This window comes from Lepisma saccharinum, chromosome 24 (assembly GCF_977018435.1).
Source record: "Lepisma saccharinum chromosome 24, izLepSacc3.1, whole genome shotgun sequence".
Lineage (NCBI taxonomy): Eukaryota > Metazoa > Arthropoda > Insecta > Zygentoma > Lepismatidae > Lepisma > Lepisma saccharinum.
Genome location: NC_139252.1, coordinates 37,957,961 through 37,974,465, shown reverse-complemented (window position 1 = coordinate 37,974,465; position 16,505 = coordinate 37,957,961). Strand labels below are relative to the sequence as shown.

General features: G+C 39.0%; 1 protein-coding gene across 2 annotated transcripts in view; it reads right to left on the bottom strand.

The window, feature by feature from the left end:
- LOC145978248 (uncharacterized) overlaps positions 1–16,505 on the bottom strand; it is a 321,631-nt gene that overhangs the window by 158,156 nt on the left and 146,970 nt on the right. Inside the window, exon 1 of one of the 2 annotated variants that reach the window (XM_083110733.1) lies at positions 3,168–3,551. The exons of the other annotated variant lie outside the window; for it this stretch is intronic. Coding sequence (XP_082966859.1) covers positions 3,168–3,243 — 76 coding nt within the window. The 5' untranslated portion in view covers positions 3,244–3,551. Of the gene's footprint in view, positions 1–3,167; positions 3,552–16,505 lie in introns of those variants that run through there. 2 annotated transcript variants of the gene reach the window in all.

Below are 16,505 nucleotides of genomic sequence, written 5' to 3'. Positions count from 1 at the left end.
AACGGTTAATGGAATGCCCGAATAGTGTAATTGGTAATTATTTTCGTTTCATTCTGAATGTACTCGGAAATAATAATTAAGTACAGAAACTTTCGTGTATTTACGTTTGTCTTGTCCAACGTTAATTCTATATGCAAGTGTGTTTAGTGATTGTGATGCGATTTAATATGATATAGAATTGTTCCTCTCCAGGCAGAAACGTCAGCAAATCTGTACCTTGCTTGTAAGTCCACATACGATAGGAAATATAAATGATTATAAAACTGTGTTTAACTTCGGGTACTGTGTTGTATTTCTTTTCTACCCAGCAAGCCCTGATGATTTGCAAAGATTCTCATGTTCCCGACTAAAGGAGTAGCGGACTAACTTTCTGACGACTGGTGTACAACCGGGGGACGTTGCACAACATCTTAAACTTTGGCTGAGTTTTCAAAGTCCACTTTATGAACACATAGGGTAATCGGGAATATCATAGTATCTAACCCGGAATCGCTTGATTATAAGGCGAGGACGGTACCACTACGCCATCCGGGCAGCACTCGACATCTTGTTTACAGGAAAAATAACGAATCCTGAGCAATGACGGACAACAAGAATAAGAAAAGAGTCGCATAAGGTGAGGCCAAATACTAAGGCAAAACAAACCATTAATATCATGTAAATATCTCTATAATTGTTATATTAATTACCTAAACCGTAACAATGTTATCCACATTTTGTTAAGAAGGAGCTCATGTACTAAACAATGTTTAAAAATATAATCTATAAGCTATGAATAGTAATCTAATCGGGCATGATTCATATTTCTAACCGAGAAAGTGTGAATATTGTCTATAGTCTGTACCCAGAGAAAGGTTACCGCTTGAGAAGCTACATTTAGTACTGTCACTGTCTTAACACTATGATACAAACTACCAGTGTCATCTGATGAGCGATAATACACATAATTATGAGGAAAATGCCGAACTTTGAAATTATGAACGGCGGGCACTAATCAGGCTAGGATGTTGTGACGTCACTGGATACTTAACTTGGAACTGATAAGACAGTTGTTGACCTTTAAACGGTGGTTATAAAGTGCAATCGACACAGAGACTACACGATGAGCTGTGAAATCTGAATCAGGGGTGTGTACGATCACCAGAAATCGAATATATAACCTCCAATATTAGAAAGAGGTTTCCTATCATCTCAAATCAACATCTGCCTCCAACCCGAACATACGTCGCTATTCTTCTTTTGCAGCTTAATCGCAACGAAGAGAATGAGATAAAATTGTTCACCGAATGAATGCGGTATTGGGTGTTGGACTTACGATCTCGCCACCGACGGTCAAGTGTTGGATGTTTGTTGTAAACGTTCCTTCATCTAATGAATATTCATCCTCATCGTCGCGATTAGCATAAGGGGACAGAAAAGAGATCTAAAACAAGGCGGCCTCCCCGATGGCGCAGTGGTAGCGTCGTCGCCTTGTAATCAAGGGGTCCCAGGTTCGATACCCGGTGGAGGCACATAGTGGTTCGGATCCCACTTTAAGCTGTAGGTCCAGTCCCGATTAGCCATACTGTGCATAAAGTGGACTTAAAACACCAACTCAATCAATCAATCAATCAAAACAAGGCAAATGGAACTGAACAACTCTGCTCTAGCAAGAAGTCGAACTTCGGATCATAGATTAGCAATTTCATGATCCGTTACATTATTGCATTTAATGGGCTGTAAAGACCAGAAGAAAAAAATGATTATGTAGTTTGTGTGTACAACTTGAAACTAACACACGCATACACACACAGTCGAACTCTGTGGTGAAGTGGTTAGCCCAGGGCGTTACGACACTAGGGATCCTGCGTTCGAGTCCCGCCTGAACGTGGGTGTTCTTTCTTCATTGATTTCATTTATTTTACCTCGCTTTTCTCACACTTTTGGCAAATTGCGAAGATGAGGATGAGTGACGATATGATGAAACTAATGAAGGTAAACTAACAAAGAACACCCATACACAGGCCAGGATTCGAACCGGGGACCCCTGGTGTATTCTTGGTGCGTGTCCCTTCAAAGCGAAGTGAAATAAAGGAAGTCAAACAATCAACACACACACACACACACACACACACACACACACACACACAAACAGAGAGAAAGAGAGAGAGAGAGAATGAATTGAACATGAAACCAACAGGAGAAAACGTCAAGTTTACGTTTACGCAAATGGGCCTACAGCAGTTATGTGCCGTAGACCATACGTTTACGTCTACATGCGTTGTCTACACGTAATCCACGCGTAGATTACATTGGATTGTAGTTTACATAGACTACGTAGACAATCTAAAGTGCACTAAAATTAATTTTCAAGGCTTTCATGAAATGAAAGTGACATTTTCAACTATATTCGTTCCTAACGAAATGAAAAAAAACCCTATTTACAAAAAAAAATTCTCTTCTCTTCTATTATCAACTATGGAAGAAGATAAATAATATGCAAAAAACAACAACAGATGGCAGTCCTGAGGCAACAGTGGTCTTTTTCCCATAAAACACTAGAATATTTCCTATATTGGGTTTCTTCCTAGGTGAGAAATTGTTCGAATTTGGATGAAAGAGTATGAAAGTTCTTCTCACACATCAGCAACTGATACGCAGTATAATTTTCTTTTAATTCCACGGCACCCTTTGTTAAGTTATCACCTTTTGCCATGTTTACATAGATTACGTCATCTACGTGTATAAAATAGTCTACGTGTAGAATGTAGACTATCGTTGTTTACGCGTAGACGCACATCACTAGCCTACAGTCTCTAACTGTCTCTTTTCTGCCACAAAGGCTATCGCGAAAATCGTGACCCGTGGTGCAGTGATGATAAACACGCACCCATGCCTGCTCACGATTGAAACATCGGTGCCGTAGTGTTGTAGCGAGCAATGATTACTACTCCGCCATCAAGACAGGTTCAAACTGTTCACCAACGGAAATCGAAACCAGATGCTCTGAGATCGGTACGAAAAGCTTCATTACAGTGGAGTAATGCCATCTCCTTGACATAACAGAACTTCCTCTATGCTGATGTTGTCCGGCACATCCACCCTACTGGCAGTTTCTGGCACTTTTCCTGTGCACGGAAACTCATGCATATATTTGCACTAAGAAATTATTAATAAACATAACTTACCAGAAGCTCCGCTGACGACACAAATACACAGTAGTGCCACAATGACGGTGACAGTCGTCTGACCCAGTCTGGTCATTCTGGCGGTGATGTCAATCCGTACCTCTTCCACACCAGGCCAATTGTAGGGGACTAAGAACGGAGCAGTGGGGAAGGTTTGCTTTATACGTGCAGCGCGTGGCGGGGGAGTAGGGGGGGGCAAACGCCGTAGCGGCAGAAGGGTGAGAGGGGGCGTACGCTTCCTTGAGAGTAGGTGGGAAGAGAAGGAAGGTACCGGTTACGAATCTCCTGAGAAAAAGTTTTCCCTTTCTGTGCGAAATCTCCCTCCCAGGGAGAAAAAAGTTCTGCTAGATACGCGTAGGACGTCCGTGGCTCGTGATGTCACATTCGCACGTGCTCCCGAGCCTCGAAGCTCAAACAGGTTGGATGGAGAGACGAGGGCACGTGACCCGCGAGGGAGCGCTGCGATTGGTCGACGTATCGGCTCTGCGCACAAGTCGGGGGAAAAGTATCTCTCTCTTTATCCTTCTCTTACGCAACCCGCATGTATGTCGCATGAGCATTGCGTGTCGGATCTAATTCCGACTCTCATTTTTGCTGCCAGAATCACCTTTTGGGTGCGAGGACGTAGGTTACAGCCTGTTGGGTGTAAAGAAATAAATTTCACTTACACGTCATTGTTGCGTCATTTCATGAGGAAAATGTGTAGGCGAAATCTCTTTGAAACTAATATCCTCCACCGTTTAAACCTACAATTTTATCTACACATAACTGATTGGTTGATTCGATTTAGTTTACATAACTTTTCTGCCACTTTTGGCTAATTCGCGATGATTAGAGTGTGATGATATGATAAAATTGATGAAGAAACCTCGCAAAAACACCAATGACCCGACCGGGCTTCGAAACTGCGGTCCCCACAGGCGTCGTACACACAGAAAACTAAATGCATCATATCGATTGATGCACTAAAGTGTAATGGCTTCTTCAAACCGTCAGATTCACATTTGATGCACTTGGGTGCATTTTTGTATGTCGTGAGAGAAACACCAAAGTGCATCATTTCAATCAAGTGACGATTTCTCTCAGTCGAGATGCACTTCAATGCATTAGTTAATGTTCCTTGATGCGCCTTCCTGCATCTTTTTGGATGATGCACTTAAACGTTTGGTCTGAGCTACAGAGTTTATGTAGCACAGGCAAAACCTTTAAGTGCATCATCAAAAAAGATGCATTCTGGTGCATCAAATCGCATCAAAGTGCATCAACTGATGCATTGAAGTGCATCTCGACTGAGAGAAATCCTCACTTGAATCAAATGATGCACATTGGTGTTTCTCTCACGACATACAAAGATGCACCCAAATGCATCAAATGTGAATCTGAAGCTTTGAAGAAGCCATAACACTTTAGTGCATCAATCGATGCATTCTGGCACATCAATCGATATGATGCATTTAGTTAAAGTCCACTTTACGCACAGGAAGGCTAATCGGGACTGCACCTACAGTTCAAAGTAGCTTGTGCCTCCACCGGTATTGAACCCGGGACCACTTGATTACAAGGCGACGACGCTACCATCGGGGAGGCACCAGGATAAGTGATGATATGAAGAAGGGACACTCACAAAGAACGCTCATGTCCAGGCCGGGATTCGAAACCGGGATTACTGAATTACACACACACACAAACATATATGTGCGAGCGCTTATATGCGTGTTTCATCAGGACTCGATCTATAGAACCACTGTTCAGTTTGCCGGGACTCCTTGATTACAAACGTGACATCTTAGTAATTACGTCATCGGGGAGAGACAATAATGGATATATAATTGCATTTGTTCCATTGCTTATTTAACCAGTTTTTCATTCATCCTTTCCGTTACCCTGCCTTTTACCTGAGCGGTGGTTAAGCAACGTAGAATGCCCAAATTACATTTCTATATTATAATTCTCATTTTACAAAGCTCTTCTGTCACTTTTGACTAATCGCGAGGACAAGAATGATTCGTAATTTGATGAAATATGAGAAATAGGCAAGCACAAAGCCACACACACATTCACATACATGAATGAATGAATGAATTTTAAACTGTGAGTGTCTCAGCACTTAGGGTATTTCGTACCCGCCACATCATAAGGGGTAGGGGGGGGGGTCCAGCCCCTTACCATATCTAAAATATGACTAATAACATACCTGTAATGTCGAGAGACTAAAACATTCTTATTTTGGTTAAAAGCTGAGGGTGTAAAGGATCACTCAGCACATATAAGGACAAAACACAGGACAACACACAGAATCATACTGGCCATGGGGCCAGTCGCCAGAGCCTCGTTAGTCTGCAGAAAGCAGTCCAGGGTGTAGGCTACTACGTGGAAGGGTCACCACTTACACCCCACACTCAAGTACATATTACGTGGTTGGGGTACATAGATGGAGGGGTTTCAACTTCTTTACAAGCGATTTTTTTAAAAGAAAATTGATTATCAGCTATTAACTAGGCAACCTTGAAGTAATAAATATTCCAATAAAAACACTAGGAATATAAATATGCGCGCTTTCAATTAATAACCAGACCTTAGATTTGCCACTGCCATTCAAACTTTACAAAAAAAATTATTGAATCAGAATTACTGTAACAAATAACAATGTACATTTCGGTACCACGATTTAACATTATATTATAACCTTCTCGTACACACACACACACATATACAGGATGGCCAAGAAAGGTAACCAAAATGTAGAACCGTTGTATTATGTGTTCGGTTACCTTTTTTGGGTCACCCTGTATAATTGTCACAGAAGTATTTGTTCTTGTGTTGGTGAAAGTCAAAGGAAAGATTAATTTGATTATTTATGAAATTATTCAATTGTTGTTGTTCTTTTAAGTCCACTTTATGCACTTAATGCCTAATCGGAACTGGACCTACAGTTTAAAGTAGGACCCGAATCACTATGTCATGTGTCTCTATGGGGTATCGAACCCAGGACCTCTTGATTACAAGGAGACAACATTACCACAACGCCATCGAGGAGGCCCTGATCTTGCAATTGATTACTTGTATCATCGGTCTACGTGTGTGTATGTGCTAATTGTATTGATTCTGTTTTTGCTTTTTGTGTATAAACGAATATGTGTGTTTGTTTAACTGCAATATGTAATTTGAGGTTGAGGGCAGAAATTAATTAAATAAATAAATAACAAAGTATAAAAACTCTGCTGACTGCTTTAATTGAATTTCAAGTTATATCTGTATGTAGCCTTCACCGATAATAATTAATTGTCATGATAAAATAAAAATGCCGAAATATTCATGTTACTGAAAATAAAGAAACCAAAGATTATTATTCTCAATTTAGAATCCAAGTCTGCATATGCTTGTAAGTTAACCCCTGTTGAAAATTGTACGAAAATGTCCCGGGTGTATCACTTCAAACATTGTTAGTGGTCAGTTTTTCGATATAGTCTTGCCATTTCTATATACAGGGTGTCCGTCGGGTTTTTAACAGTCATAGTTTTGGAACAAAGCATGGTAGAGAGATGAACGATACGTCAAAGCAAAGAGAAACTCTCCAAGTTTCTTTCCTGTTCAGTAGACTTCGATGTATGAACCCTTAGTTGCTCTGCAGCAGTGATGTGCTGTAGACTATAAGTTTACGTCTACATGCGTTGTCTACACGTAATCTACGCGTAGATTACCTTGGGTTGTAGTTTACATAGACTACGCAGACAATCTAAAGTGCATTAAAATTAATTTTCAAGGGTTTCGTGAAAGGAAAGTGACATTTTCAACTATATTGATTCCTAACGAAATGAAAAGAATCCTATTTAAACCAAAATTTCTCTTCTCTTCTATCATCAACTATGGAAAAAGATAAATAGTATGCAAAAAACAACAAGAGATGGCAGTCGTGAGGCAAAAGTAGTCTTTTTTTCCATAAAACACTAGAATATTTCCTGTATTAGGTTTCTTCCTAGGTGAGAAATTGTTCGAATTTGGAAGAAAGAGTATGAAAAGTTGTCCTCACACATCAGCAACTGATACGCAGCATAATTTTATTTTAATTCCACGGCGCCCTTTGCTAAGTTATCACCTTTCACCATGTTGTTTACATAGATTACGTAATCTACGTGTATAAAATAGTCTACGTGTAGAATGTAGACTATCGTTGTTTACGCGTAGACGCACATCACTGCTCTGCAGACGTCAAGACGATATTCAGTCTCTTCCTATACACGGCAGAACATCCGGCGTGATAGACGAAACAGCTTCAGTGATTCTGGCTTTTAAATGGTCCAGATTTCGAACTTGAAAGGAAAACACTTGTGTTTTGACAATAGAAATCCATGGGGGTGTAAGGTCGGGAGACCGTTGGAGCCAGGCAATCCACCCTCCTCGTTCGACCCATCGCTGAGAAAATGGTTCGTTCAGAAAATCCCACACAATTGTGGGAAAATGTGGAGGAGCACCATCTAAGTGGAAAATGGAATTCTCTGGTATTTGGGGCACTGCATGCCCTTGTAACATATCCAGGATGGTGGCCCCCCCCTTTATTGTTTGTTCAGCAAAAAAGAAGGGGCCAATAACTCTGACTAACAAGCTCGTGCAGCTTGCGTGTCCTTGAAACACAGTGCGCATGCGCTACCCCTCGCGCCTGTTGGTGTCAGCGCGTAAGCTTTCGCATACATAAACTTGGAGAGTTTCTTTTTGCTTTGACGTATCGTTCATCTTTCTACCATGCTTTGTTCCAAAACTATGACTGTTAAAAACCCCACCATTATTTGACGGACACCCTGTATACTAATTAATGCAAATTGGGGAAGGAGGTTTAGAGACGTTAATCCACCATTATACACAGCCATCATACACACACGCACACGCATCCATATACATACAGGCAGTGGCGGCGAATAGGGGGCGGCTAGGGGGGCAGTTGCCACCCCACCCACTTTCTGCCACTTTACCCTCGCACTATGCTAAACCTTATGCAGCAAGGGGAAGTAAACTGTCCTTGCCAGCCTAGTTTTGGAACCCAATCGCCGTCACTGCATAGAAAGAAGGTAACTGGACATGGTTTGAGTGCTGATTTTCACTTACCTTTCTTAAAATCACCCTGTACATCAATATCTTTCACGTAGTAGAAGCCAGGGGTCCCGGGTTCGAATCCCGACCTGGGCATGAATGTTTGTGAGTGTCCATCCATGAATTTCATCATATCATAACTGATCCCAATCTTCGCAAATTAACCAAACGTTGCACAACAAGCGAAGTAAAATAAAGCAAATCAATCATTCACCTAGCACGCCCATGTTTTGGGCCAACGTGAGACTGGCATCTGAACTCGAGGCCTGTGTTTCGTCCAGTGCTTGTCCATATGTGTGGCTGCTGTCCCTTTACTGGTCTCACTCAACGCACTAATGATAAACACCATCTTGTTCTGACGTCAGTGTGGAGTGCCTTCGTTCTTAGTTTAGGTTCAGCCCTCTTAGCACAAATGCACTGCAATTTTTCGGGGCGTCACCGGGGTTTGTATTATTTATGCTAAGAGAACTAGCATAAGAACGAAGGCATTCCACACTGACGTCAGAAGAAGATGGTGTTTATCTTTAGTGCGATGAGTCCGAGCCCTTTACAGACTCACATATTTATCAAAATTATGGAGATCTTAGTCCTTAGAAACACGTCCTGATGTTAACTCTAAATTCGGTGTTGACGTATCATCGTCATGACAATTAGGGAGCTACTTCCGGTCCAGAAAACCAGAAATCAGCAATGATACTCGCTGCTGGTACTGTGACGATACGTCACCCAACAAAAAACCCCTTGGCTGGAACCGCAGACTTAGGTGTTTAGTTTTAATGTATTGTACTCGTTACGTGAATAACAGGCACCCGAAAGCTTTCTAATTACTAATTCGATTCCAGTTGTCACACACTCCGACGGTTCAATCATTTACCGCTCACTCATGCCGGTGGCAAGTGGTAAAATGCAAAAAAGATATTATTTAAAGTCATTATAATTCAAAAACCACTAAGAGACAAACATATGATAATCATTTTTTGTTAAAGAACTGATCACCCATATCAATGCAGTCTCCTCCAAACGTGTCTCACTGGTCTAAGAAATAGCCCTTCTCCTCCATTTCCCTGCCACAGGCCCGTGACGTCACTACTTTTCTAGATAAAGAGTAACTTGTTGAAAAGTTTATGAACACACGCAATTACGAATTACATTACTGAATAAATGGACGAGAGAGATTCATAAAAAAACTTCAAAAACACGTTTCATGACAATTGTCAAGTCTAGGAATTGTAAACTATATAATTTTGTTTAGAGGGAAAGAGTATTGTTAGGGTATCATATCTACTTAGATGTTTATCCGTTGGGAGAGGAAAGAAGAGTTTACAGGATTGTTGTTGGGAAACCTGATGGTAAGAGACCTGTAGGAAGGCCAAGACAAAGATGGAGGGATAACGATGAGATGGACCTAAAGGAAATCGGTAAGAATGGAAACAAAATGTATTGATCTTGCCCAGGATAGTGACAGGCTTATGTTGCTGCAGTTATATACCTTCGGGTTTAAGAATACTAGAGAGTGAGTTAGTAACAAATGCATACATGCATAAAAACATTTTAATCGCTGACGAAAATCTTCTAACCTGTTACAAAGCCAAAATATACTAAAACTTTGGAAAACGTACAAGGAAAATAATGTTTCTCCAAGGAAAATAACGTTTCTCCACGTTCTGATAAAACAAATTCTAAAACCATATGGTTGTTGCATAATGTATGAATAAAATATAATTTTTAACTTATTTCTTAGTTAATTTTTCAAGAATTGGAGCACATGTTGGAATGTAACACTTTCCTTTTAACTGACACATGAGGCACTCCATCTCTTTTTGAATTCTCGCAAATAACATAACAAGGAAAATGATAGTTCTCTCCTTTTAGCAAATAATGCAAAGTCCTTTCTTCTAAACAAAAAAAATTACGTAACAGTGAACATAAGTTTTCACTGAATACGTCACATCTCTCAGCACAGGCATTTTGTTATTTTTGAAATTTTTTCCAGCACTAATAATTTTGTCGCAAATAATATGGAATTCAAGCATTTCTTGTCGGTTTGACGCTCGTAATTATATTTCTACTAATCAGTGGCGTGTGGTGACAAGGGGCAATAGCCCCAGAAAAAAATAAGAAAGTCAAGAATCCATCCTAAGTTATACTAAAAGTTGGACCCGACACTGAATCTCTAAGGTCTGTCATCCTTAACAGAAATATTTCATTAGTGGCCATTTGAAAGGGTGAAAGATAGTATTTTCTATATCTTTGCAAAGTCATCAGTCATTATTGAAAGAAAATCTCCTTTGGCTTTTAAAGTTTTGAAAAGTGTTTTCCTGTCCATCCACATTTTGCATTTTTTTATGTTTCTGTCAACAATCATAATTATGTTTTTCTACTGCGCTCCCAAAATTAATATGCTTTCCATATCTGCCACAATGCTGGCAACGGCAACATACGATAAAAAAAACCTCCCTGTACTTAGATATTTAAACGTACAGTTTGCAACACTACGGTAGATAACTGCAGTTGCTGCTGAGGGTACTGCGATTGCATTTTAGTCCATGGCGCCCCGATGAAGTGGTAGCGTCGTCGCCTTGTAATCAAGGGGTTCCGGGTTCGATACCCGATGGAGGCACATACGGGTTCTGATTCCACTTTAAACTGTAGGTCCAGTCCCGATTAGCCTTACTGTGAATAAAGTGGACTTAAAACACCAACTCAATCAATCAATCGAAACCATTGGGAGAAGAGGTATCTCTGAATAGACGCTGGCCCACTAATATAGTGAAGATCAGATCACCTGGTGAAATACGCATATATCTTGTCAACTTGCCAAAGATGGTGCTACGGGTTTCTATCTTGTATATTCAAAAACTTGAAGGTGTATAATTTGATTATTTAGAGATAACATAAATCAAATTAAGAAAAAAATAAACTTAGAAAAAAGGTAGTTCTTAACTATAGTATTGTGGGCCAGCACTGCTAGTATTACTAAACTAAAGTACACGCACTTGCTACTACTACAGATAAGGGCGTACATATAAAGTTTAACAAGAAAAATCAATACTACAATTAGAAGATACATTGGTACAAATTTGTAAGATGATTTTAGGAACAAAAATCTCGGTTAATTCTATAAAATGTCATGATTTGGTCAGGACAATACTTTCTTTTCAGTTCCTGACCCGACCTTTTTTTCTGACTTCAGACGGGACGTGAAAATGTCCCGATATTTTATTTTTGTCGACGCCCTCCCGTATTTAACAAGATTGGTCGGATTTTTGAGCACTTGTCAGGTTTCCCGGGAAAAATGCAAACTGGACCTCAAACGGCCCGTTTTTAAAAAATGGCGTCCCTCTTTAAAAATTTTCTTTAATAACATTTCCTCTTTCATTTTCGTTTTGGTCTTAACCTGAATAGTTAATGTGAGTGAGAGCAAATTGTATCAGTTGTGAACAGTCTAATTAATTCCAATAACACAAGTAGATACTTGTTGCTGACCGGTATGAAATATGGAAATGACAGCAAATGAGCCTAATCGTGCCAGCTTACATGCTACTACGAGGGGAGGCTGTGATAAGTATTGAGCCTTACCCAGAAAAAAATTAGCTAGAAGGCTGAAATTTGCAGGGTGTACTGGTCAATTCTTCTATATGTAATGGTGCAAAAATCACGAATCGAAAAAAATGTTTCAGACAAAACTTATATTTTTTTCCGTAAAATCCGAATCTGTAATAAAAAATAGGGGTTTCTATTTGAAATTTCAAAGTTGCCCCCCTCCCCACCTACAAGAGAGGGAGGGGGTGTTCTTCTGTTGCACCACTAAACTTCCCACTCCAAACTATCAACTTTTTATTTGGAACATTTTTTTGTAGGATGATTTTTTTTCAAGATATTCAAATGATTCAGGTTAAAAAATCACTCAATATATATATATATATATATATATATATATAATGTGGAAATTGCAAATGTATTGTAATAATATTAAAATAATACTATTAATAATATTATTAATATTAACAATAATAATAATAATGATAAAGTTTCTGTGACTCTGCCCCCCTAACTGAAAAAATCATGCGAGCGACATTGGTCAACATATATGTCAATTTGATAATTTGTAGGTTCTTTGTGTAGGTGAAAAAAAAACGGAAACGGGTGCAATTGGGTAGAGAGGGCGACAAAATATATTTTCATCTTGGTGGAGCAGAAATCCCTAGCTTTGGGTATAAAACGAATCTAGAAAATACAACTACTTTCAATTATTCATAGCTGCATGAAAGACACTTCCTGCCGTGATCGTTTGACAGGCCCGTCAATCCATTCCAACCTTGATGAAGAGCGTCGTAAAGTGTTGAAAGAGGGGAAGGGGGAGGGGGAGAGTGAGTGTTTGAACTCAATCTCCCTGGTTGAACCCAATTAAGCACCGAGTACTTACCACTTCGCCTTTTACAACCGTTTCCATATAATGGCTTTGAGACCCCCTTTCTCGCACGGTGTACACAAATTGGAAATTCTTTGATGGCGGTAGGATATTGTTTCAAAAGCATGCCTTTTCACGCCGCCCCCGCTATTTTCATTACGATAACCTTTCGAGAATGCTGACAAGATGTCTTCAGCCGCGGAGGTGAAGTCACCTAGGTGACAATTCTGCAAACAACATTTGAAGGGAGTCCTGTGAAAATAAGATGGAACTGAATGGATTAAAGTGACTGTTGACATGGATTTTAAATGTTTCAAATTACTCCACTTTAATCTAATTGTTGTATGACAAATTGATGGAGCGTTTCCGTGTTATCAAGACCTTAGGGATTGTTTTCAAAGACAGGCACAAATGCCCACTAGAGATCACTTGTAGATCACCTTGGAATTATGACATGACTTTTCAATAAACAGAATACAAATGCCATCGCTTTATTTAGACTAAATATGAATTATTGTATGCTATTTACAGGTCTACATAAATAAGTCAGTAAGTAGGGCTCAAACAATTATTAAAAATATACAAAGCGAGACATTGGATTGAAAACAGTTTTTATTTTTCAATACAGGGTGAGCATAAAGTCTTTCCCTGATTACAAACTTTTATTGCTAAACAACAATGGTAGATACAGATATGCGGTTTGTTGGAAATGGTAGCTTAACTCATAATGTTTTGTTACACTTCAGTACACTTCGACATGTGCTCCCTTTGTTGCCCTTAGAACGTCTAGGCGATACTCAATTTCTCTCCATGTCTTTGCCAACATCTCTTTTCCGTCACCGTCTCTATAGCATCCCGTATTCGTGTCTGAATTTGCATATCAGGAACTGATGAACTAAACACTGTGTCCTTAAAGTAACCCCATAAAAAAAGTCAAGAGGGGTTATGTCCGGCGAACGCGGTGGCCATGATATGGGACCGTCTCTACCGATCCATCTGTCTGGAAAGGTGTCATGCAAGAACTGACGAACAGTTAACTCCCAGTGTGGCGGTGCACCATCTTGTTGAAACACTACCCATGGTTGAAATTCCTGTAACCGAGGCGCAACGTAAAAAAATCACACTTATCCCATCTCTTTATCATATAACATGACTACTACTTCATCAGGCTTAACCTCATAAAACGTAATCTTTGGTATAACCTCTGATAAGGCAGCGGATAACAATTTTACCACCATCCATGTGTAGACTACATTTTAAATTGTTTACATGGAATAATGTCAGAGTAAAGTAAAATTGCAGCACTATGTCTACTAATAATAATATTGATGCTATTATGTGTAAATAATTTATAGGTAGAGCTGTGCTCACTTTTCAATATTCAATTGTGACAATATATAACCTAACTTTATGTATCAGATTAATAGTATGAGATACCTTGAGGAAAACAAAATTGTTATTTTTAAAATAATATTCCACATGTAGCAAACTCAATTCAGAATTATATTAGGTGCATTTATACATTAACAATTTAACAAACGTGTTTATACCTTAACATGTCAAGAGATGTTATCGTACTTTGTACAATATTTTAAATGTTTACAAAATCTTATGTTTAATTCTGCTTTACAATCTTTCCGAGGAAGTTTTATGTAATCATAACATTGAAGACTAAAATTGGTAAACGCTGTAAGTGCCACAATGATTCAAACACCGTTTTCCACGTTAAACTGTGAACTGTGCCATGCCTTATAATGTGGTAAACGTGAAATGTGGCTGGTAGCCCTCTAAGTAGTTCAAAGGGCGTGCAAAGAGGTCACTAGTGTGCACGTTCTTACGGGCTGATATGTGGAACGATGCGATTTCCCAACACTTTCGCTTTTGGCACTTTCAACATTTACCACTTTTAGTCCTAAATTCACATTGTTATGATGGTAAATCTTTCTTTCCACGATCATAAATACAATGAATAATATTCAGTGTGTCACGATAAGTATGATACGCATTTACTTTCAAAGTTCAAATATGGATAATTGAAACTTTCAATTGGTTAGTGAATCAATTTACTATGTTAGTCAATCACATTATACCTATCTGGAAGTTCAATTTTCAACATAAGATGGATACCAAGTTCATGTACTCTTCATGTCACGAATTTCACATTTTTAAGTTTCCCAACTTGCCAATGCGGGACTTTTGTCAATACAAATTAATCATGGACATTGCAATATTAGCGTGACAACATATCTTGTCAAAATATCTTGTTTTAAGCAAGATGCAGACTGATTTTTCAACCTAAAAATTAACGACTTTCCATTACAAGTCCTTCCATCTTAAAGATGACCGTGTATTCTGCTACCCACTCTCTACACCATACGCACAGAATATAAACTTTTAAATATTTTAAAAGTGAGAAATATAATTTTGTACATTCTTATTACTTGACCATTGCTGTACAATACTGTTTGCACAATAAATCACATTATTTGTTACTCAGTTGTTTGTTCTTATCTATTTTAAGTTATTAAACGTTGGACAAAGCTTTCTTAACTTTAGCGGGAAAAAGGTTTTTCCCTTGGGACCTAGATTTTTCCCTCACTAAGAGTTGGCAATAATTATCAACTTTACATATGAAGGATTACTGCGTACGGCGCTTCTTACATCAAATCGTAATTTTTGATACAATTTTGGAGTTTAAAACAACTTAATTTTGCTAGAATACGGTCCCAAATCATACGGAATACGTGTGCGTAACCACATAAGCACAAAAACCTAGCAAATCAAAACTTATTGATGTTTTTATGCTCATAGCAATCCTACCGTAAGTACATTGCTGATTAATTGCAACCAAAATTACTTCGCCAATCATAACTATTTTAAAACACTTGAAGTTCAGAAGTGTACTCCGATTTATACAATATTTGAAAGTTTCAAAATTTAGATATGATTTTTTCCTAACAATAAATATTTGCTCAAATATGAGTGTTTAAGCTATTTACATATTATTTATAAGGATACGTGGTCTAGTACTGTTATAATCAGTTCCCCAAAGCCTGCTGCTTGGAAGTCTTTGGGCTGCTGTACCAGCCACAGTCGCACCTCTTGTTGAACATCTTTATCATCCACGTTGCCGTTACTGTGTACAAACAGAGAGAGAGAGAGAGAGAGAGACAGAGACAGAAAGAAAGAAAGGTTTGATTGATTGATTGATTTGGTGTTTTAAGTCCACTTTATGCACAGTAAGGCTAATCGGGACTGGACCTACAGTTTAAAGTGGGATCCGAACTGCTATGTGTAAGAAAGAAAGGGATCAAAAACAGAGAAGAGAGAGAGAGAGAGAGAGAGAGAGAGAGAGAGAGAGGAAATATGGAGAGAAAGAGAAGATATAGAGGGGGAGAGAAGACAATAAGGATGTCTCAGCAGTCATTCCACCAGAATGAAATTCCTCAGCAACGCCACTGACTGAAATTAAAATTCGTGGCAAAAGGAAAGAAATATTCAAAACTTGTATGCAGTCTAAAGTGCTCTCTAGATGGCACTTCAAACTGTGATGACCATTATTGGCCTATCTGTGTGGGATTCGAACCCAGAACCCTCAGGCGATATCGACCGTGTTATTGACATCAATTAAGTCTTTCACAGGTCACACACTCTTTCCTGACCTTCGAAGCCTGTGACGTCATACTCACAGTAACATGTTGCAACAAGCCTGTAACCCTTCCCTATTTCACACATAATACACCTTCGGAAACTTAATCTCCAAAGTTATGGCGGGAATGTTATAGTTGTTGGGCGCCAATCGAACACAAGATATCCAATCCCCGTACCTTCTCCATGAAGAT